The sequence below is a fragment of the Nicotiana attenuata genome, unplaced genomic scaffold, assembly GCF_001879085.1.
Source record: "Nicotiana attenuata strain UT unplaced genomic scaffold, NIATTr2, whole genome shotgun sequence".
In the NCBI taxonomy this organism is placed as follows: domain Eukaryota; kingdom Viridiplantae; phylum Streptophyta; class Magnoliopsida; order Solanales; family Solanaceae; genus Nicotiana; species Nicotiana attenuata.
This window is the reverse complement of record NW_017680262.1, coordinates 3,500-11,018: the sequence shown is the minus strand read 5'-3', so window position 1 is coordinate 11,018 and position 7,519 is coordinate 3,500. Positions and strand designations below refer to the sequence as shown.

General features: G+C 43.0%; 1 protein-coding gene across 1 annotated transcript; it reads left to right on the top strand.

Annotated features, from left to right (window-relative positions):
• Positions 1–891: 891 nt before the first annotated feature.
• LOC109221837 lies at positions 892–1,533 on the top strand. The gene is made up of 2 exons (XM_019386276.1): positions 892–897; positions 1,129–1,533. The coding sequence occupies exons 1-2, from the start codon at positions 892–894 to the stop codon at positions 1,531–1,533; spliced, it is 411 nt and encodes a 136-aa protein (XP_019241821.1).
• The last annotated feature ends 5,986 nt before the right edge of the window (positions 1,534–7,519 follow it).

The following is a 7,519-nucleotide window of genomic DNA, read 5'->3' as shown; positions in this document are numbered from 1 at the left end:
CCAGACAACTATTTTACTTACCATATTAAGGGAGTTGAGTCAGTATCAGCATATGAGCATATCTTCAGATTTTCTTTGACTCTCAGTTTCTTTCAGTTATTATGTTATCAGTTCAGTTTCAGCTTTTAGTACATTGCCTTACATACTCAGTACATTATTTCATACTGATGTCCCATTCTGGGGGCGCTGCATTTCATGCGTGCAGGTTCAGACAAACAGACGGGTAGACCTCCTCAGTTGGCGTTGCCTGAGTTCAGCCTTATCGATAAGCTCCCCGTCTTTTGGAGTTGCCGGGTCTAGCAGTTTGGTATACATCTTGCGCATTTATGTAGATAGGCTATGGGTAGGTCGGGGCCCTGTTCCGATCACAGTACATCTGTCAGTAGAGGCTTGTAGACATATCCTGTCAGTTAGTGCAGTATGCTGGGCTTGTAGGCCCTGTACGTATATTTTGTTAGCTCGTCAGTTGTAGTAATTATGACGGCCTTGCCGGCCCAGCTGTTGACATTTAGTCACCGTTAGTCTCTATTCAGTTATATATTTTGCCTCGTATATTATCTTGTAATGTGGCCACGACCAACGTATGACATTACATGTTCAGAGTCTCTTAGTCGCAAGTGATACACAAGGATAGGTAAGGCACTGGGTGCGGGTCTCACCCCCAAGCTGGAGGCGTGACAAGAGTGGTATCAGAGTAGTTCTGTCCTATGGAGTCTACAAGCCGTGTTTAGTAGGGTCTTTTTTATAGATGTGTGGTGCACCACATTATATAAGCAGGGGACTACAGGGCATTTAGTAGTTGGTTACCCTTCTTTCAAATCTAAATCGTGCTGTAGCACTGAGTTATTGGAAATTTGAGTTAAACAAACATGTTAATGTTTGCATGCATAGATGACGGTAACTAGGAAGACTACAGCTAGCTAGAGGAGAGGAACAACAGTAGGTGAGGGGACTAGCAGGGTACCCCCAGTAGATGGGGCCCAATCGGAGTCCTAGGGAGAGACCCATACCCAGCAATTACCGACTCCTCCGCCACCTGAGGAGATTCCTAGGGAGACCGCACATCCAGTTCTCCTTCCGCTTCCATCAGATTAGGACTTGAGAAGTGTGGTGCATTTGTTGGCACAGTTGGTAGCTACCCAACAACATGCTAGGGCATCCGCTAGTACAGGACCATCCGAGGGATCTGGGAGTTCAAGGGTCCGAGAGTTTATTGCTTTGAGTCCTCCAGAGTTCACGAGGACAGATCAGAGGGAGGACCCGCAGGATTTCATAGATCAGCTTCACAGGATCTTTCGGGTTACGCATTCCACGGAGAAAGAGGCAGTTGAGTTAGCAGCTTTTCGACTCCGAGATATATCAATCCTTTGGTACGAGGGATGGGAAAGGTCCAGGGGACGTGATGCACCTCCAGCTATTTGGGAAAATTTTTCAGATGCTTTTCTTGACCAATACTTACCGCAAGAGATCCGACAGGCCCGGCTCGACCAGTTTCTAGCCCTCAAGCAGGGAAATATGAGCATTCGAGAGTAGTCTCCGTTTTGACTCATTGGCCATATATGCACCATCCATAGTTTCTACTATGCGGGACAGAATCCACAGGTTTATAGCAGGGTTCGCCCTAGAGTTGACTGAGGCTTGTTCCATCGCTGCATTACAGGATAGTATGGATATCTCTCGGATTCAGGCATTTGCCCAGAATATTGAAAGGGGTAGGCGTCGACAGCAGGTTACGGAGAGGACTGAGTCAGGGTAACGGAAGAGGATGAGACTTGCTAGATCTTAAGAGCAATCTCAGGGTAGTTATAGGCCCCAGTACTTCGAACGACCACCTAGACCTCCGCCACCTTAGTCACAGGGTTACATGTATGACCGTTATACTCAGTCAGGATCAGGTGAGAGCTCCCAGGCGTCAAGTTTGCAACGATAAAAAGGTTCAAGGCAGACATGGCCATTTTCGCCGCGGTGTGCCATCTGCAGTAGAGCACATTCGGGCCAATGCCGAGCCGGTTCTGATGCTTGCTATACATGTGGACGTCCGGGGCATATGATGCGAGATTTCCCAGATAGATATTTTGGGGGAACGGCGCAACCAGCGTATTCAGCAACAGTATCAGCTATGTCTATGCATCCTTCAGGGCGCGAGTCTCAGCCTTCGGCTGGTAGAGGTCGAGGCAGAGGTAGAGGGTCCAGTTCAGGTGGTAACCAGAATTGTATCAATGTGCTAGCGGGTCGACAGGACCAAGAGTCCTCACCAGACATTGTGATAGGTATGTTGACCATTTGTTCTCGCGATGTTTATGCCTTGGTAGACCCAGGATCTACTTTATCATGTATTACCCTATTTGTCGCAAAAGAATTTGGTATAGTTCTTGAAATACTAAGTGATCCTTTTGCAGTATCTACACTGGTCGGAGAATCGATTATTGCTAGACGAGTTTACCGAGGTTGTACGTGTCAGTTTGTGGTCATCAGACCTCAGCCGACCTAGTTGAGCTAGAGATGTTTGATTTTGATGCTATCATGGGCATGGATTGGTTGGCAGCTTGCTATGCCACAATTGATTGTCGAGCAAAGATAGCTAGATTTCACTTTCCGGGTGAGCCAGTCCTTGAATGGGTAGGTAATACAGCAACAACCAGAGGTAGCTTTATTTCCTATCTGAAGGCGAGGAAAATGATCGCAAAAGGGTGCATTTATCATATTGTGCGAGCTAAAGATGCTGATGCTGAGATACCTACACTTCAGTCTACTCCAGTAGTAAAGGAATACACGGATGTATTTCCAGATGAACTTCCAGGTATTCCTCCAGAGCGAGAGATTGATTTTCGCAGCGATTTGCTTCCTGGAACGCAACCAATATCCATCCCTCCATATAGAATGGCACCTACTGAACTGAAGGAGTTGAAGGAGTAGTTAAAAGATTTACTGGAGAAAGGTTTCATCAGACCCAGTACCTCACCTTGGGGTGCACAGGTACTGTTTGTACGGAAGAAAGACGGCATGCTAAGGATGTGTATCGATTATAGGCAACTGAACAAGGTAACTATTAAGAATAAGTATCCACTTCCAAGTATTGACGACTTGTTTGATCAGTTATAGGGAGCTAGATGCTTTTCAAAGATAGATTTGAGGTCAGGATACCACCAGGTCAGAGTTCGGGAGAAAGATATTCCCAAGACCGCCTTCATGACCCGATATGGCCACTTCGAGTTCCTTGTCATGTCCTTCGGGTTGACGAATGCGCCTGCCATATTTATGGACTCGATGAATAACCTATTTCGGCCATATTTAAATCTATTCGTGATAGTTTTTATTGATGATATTCTGGTTTATTCGCGTTTAGAGGATGAGCATGTGGACCACCTGCGAGCGGTACTCCAAACCCTCTGTGATAATAAATTGTATGATAAGTTTTCTAAATGTGAGTTCTGGTTGAAGTCTGTAGCATTTTTGGGGCACATGTATCCGATGGAGGTATAAAGGTAGGCAATCAGAAGATTGAGGCTGTGAAATCCTGGCCTAGACCTACCACTCCGACAGAGGTTCGTAGCTTTCTAGGCTTAGCAGGATACTACCGGAGGTTCGTAGAGGGTTTTTCTTCTCTTCCATCACCATTAACGAAGTTGACGCAGAAAGCAGCTAAGTTTCAGTGGACAGAGGTCCGTGAGCAGAATTTCCAAGATCTTAAGAACAGGTTGACCTCAGCGCCAGTTCTAGCACTTCCAGAGGGTCCAGATGGTTATGCCATGTATTGTGATGCCTCAGGTGTCAGGTTAGGATGTGTCCTGATGAAACATGGGAAAGTAATTGCGTATGCTTCAAGGCAGTTAAGGAAGTATGAGCGGAATTATCCGACCCACGGCCTCGAATTAGCTGTGGTTGTTCATGTACTTAAGATATGGCGACATTATTTATACGGTGTTCATGTTGATGTGTTCATAGATCATAAAAGCCTGCAATATATCTTCAAGCAAAAAGAGTTGAATTTGCGACAGAGGCGATGGCTTGAGTTATTGAAAGATTACGATGTTAACATTCTCTACCATCCAGGGAAAGCTAATGTTGTAGCAGATGCCTTAAGTCGCTGATCTATGGGTAGCTTAGCACATGTAGAGGCTGAGAAAAGACAATTAACTAGAGAGATTCATCAATTGGCTTGTTTGGGGGTTCGGTTAGTAGACTCTGGCAATGGAGGAGTTGTACTCCAAAATACTGCAAAATCATCTCTCATAGCTGAAGTAAAGGAGAGGCAGTACGAGGACCCAGAGTTAGTCAAGTTGAGAGAGCGGGTTCCACAACAGAAGAAGCCATTGTTAGAACTCAAAGGAGATGGGGTTGTCAGATACAGGGGTCGTTTGTGTATTCCAGATATAGTAGGGTTACGAGACAGGATTATGTCAGAGGCACATTATTCATGGTATTCCATTCACCATGGGTCGACGAAGATGTATCATGACATTAAGGATGTTTATTGGTGGAACGATATGAAAAAGAACATTGCAGAGTATGTCGCTCAATGCCCTAGTTGCCAGCAGGTGAAATAGAGCACCAGAAGCCCGAGGGCTAATGCAGACTATAGATATCCCGACATGGAAATGGGAGGCGATAAACATGAACTTTATCACGGGTTTACTTCGTTCTCATCGTAAGTTTGATTCCATATGGGTGATAGTTGACCGGCTCACGAAATCAGCTCATTTCCTTCCGGTCAGATCTACATATACAACAAAGATTATGCAAAGTTATATATTAAAGAGATAGTGCGACTACATGGAGTGCCAATATCTATTATATTTGACCGTGGGGCCCAGTTTACAATACATTTTTGGAGGTCATTTCAGGGACTAGGGTGAATCTCAGCACAGTTTTTCATCCACAACCTGATGGACAAGCCGAGCGCACAATTCAAATGCTCGAGGATATGTTACGAGCATGTGTGCTGGATTTTAAAAGAAGTTGGGATGAACATCTACCTCTTATCGAGTTTGCATATAATAACAGCTACCACTTCAGTTTCCAGATGGCTCCATACGAGGCTTTATATGGGCGTAAGTGCAGATCTCCTATAGGGTGGTTTGATGTTGGAGAATCTGGGTTACATGGGCCAGACCTGGTTCATCAGGCGACTGTTGGCAGCTCAGAGTCGTCAGAAGTCATACTCTGACGTGCGGCAACGAGATTAGAGTTCAGGTTATTGACTGGGTGTTCTTAAAGGTGTCACCTATGAAAGGTGTGATAAGGTTTAGAAAGAAAGGCGAACTTAGCCCACGGTATATTGGACCTTATAGGATCATTCGGAGAGTGGGCCAAGTAGCTTATGAGTTAGAATTGCCCTCGGAATTGGAGTCTGTCCATCCGGTATTTCACGTATCTATGTTACGAAAGTGCATTGGCGATCCTTCCTGAGTGGTGCCCACAGATGATGTACAGATTATAGAGGACTTGTCATACGAGGAAGTTTCGGTTGCCATCCTGGACCGAAAAATCCGCAAGCTACGAAATAAGGAGATAGCGTCCGTGAAGGTTTTATGGAGAAGTAAGAAGGTGGAAAAAATGACGTAGGAAACAGAGGAAGAAATGAAGTCTAAATACCCCCACCAATTTCAAACTGGAGATATGGCCCGGGATCTATGGGATACCTCAGCACAACCCTATTCAGGCCAGTAGGTCATCAGGTAAGCTCTCATTTTGACTCTCAGAATTTACAATGAATAGTTGTGTGAAGCCAAGTGTTGCTATTTATAGATAGTGGTCATGTGTGGCGTGTATAGTATATTTTCTCGCTGCGTACAGGTTGTTTTTAGTCTAGTGTACGGAAGAGACTCCGGATTTTTTTTTCCCTAAAGCATCTGAGAGTAGACATTCGAGGACGAATATTTCTAAGAGGTAAAGGATGTTACATCTCGCGTTTTTCGAACGGTAAAGTTTCATCTTCAGTTAATTGACGTAGACTCGGGGATGAGATTATCTTGAGATTAGAATATTTATGCTATTTATAACAAGCAATAAGTAAGGGCCATGAAGGATAAAGGGTACACGAAATAAAGAAAATGAGTTTCGTTAAAGGTTGTTAAATTTGGATAAAATACGGTCCGGGCTATAATACCCAACACTTATGGACTAGTACCATACAAGATACCATATGACCATGATAGTAAGATATATAAAGTATATTTAAAATAAGTAGAATTTTAAGTAATTTGAAATAATTTTTAATTATGCGGGTAATTGATTAATTACCGGATAACTGGACATTACCTAATTACTTAATAAGTGGATAAGATTAAATATCCTACCCCCATCCCCACGTGGCAGCTAGCCATGTTATAAAGGAATGACTAATAGTCATTCCTTGCTAAGTTGTCAAAGAATTATAATGTCTTTCATTTCCAAGAAATGGCCTAATCAAAGTCTTTCAACTAAAACAAAACATTTAATTTTCTAATGCCTTACAGAAGGAGGAAACGTTATGTACTTCAAAGTCTTTCAACTAAAACAAAACAATTCATTTCTAAGGCATTACAGAAGGAGGAAAACGTTATGCACTCTTAAAAAATAATCTCTTTCAAGCTTCATTCTCAAAGACATTAAGATCAGTAACTACAAGTTTCAACGGTTCCAACAAGATTTAGCAACGTAAAATTTTGTGGTTCTAAGGGAGTACGGTGTACCTCTTTTCCAAAGACATCATACAGATTTTTTCCTACTCCAGGTATGTTAAGGCTAAGACTTCTTTCATTTTGGCATGATCTCGTAACTACACGAGTTTGATAAGAAAGCATGAAGAAAAATTCATATTCCGGAATTTATGTATATTTTGCTAGTCTCGCAAGTTTCTTTCAACGTAGTTAAAAGTGTTTCTTATCTGAATTAGTTAATAACTTTTGCATGATTATCTTATTCTCTACTTTTGTTGTGTACTGATGTATGATTCAGTTATTTTCCTAGTTTCAATGGCACGTTTGAAACATATGTATGATTCAGTTATTTTCCTAGTTTTGTAAGTTACAATATTTTCCTTATCGGGACTTCATATTCAATTGAGTATTTCCTGCTTCCGGTCAAGAGAGCAGAGAATTTATATATACAGTATTAAAGTATTTTCATTACCATCAAACTGAAATCGATGGGCAGGCCCCTATCGGGAGACCTCTGATCAGATGGTAAGTTATACACCGAGCCTGCTGTGACCGAGCGCCTATGAGCGAGCCTAGTTGGTCGAGATACAGATCCTAGTATGGCTGAGCGCCTATGAGCGAGCCTACTACGGCAGAGCAAATTTATATATACCGAGTCTTATAAGGCCGGACAACTATTTTACTTACCATATTGAGAGAGTTGAGTCGTTATCAACATATGAGCATATCTTTAGATTTTCTTTGACCCCCAGTTGCTTTCAGTTATTATGTTATCAGTTCGGTTTCAGCTTTCAGTACATTGCTTTACATACTCAGTACATTATTTTGTACTGGCGTCCCTTTCTGGGGGCGCTGCATTTCATGCGTGCAGGTTCAGA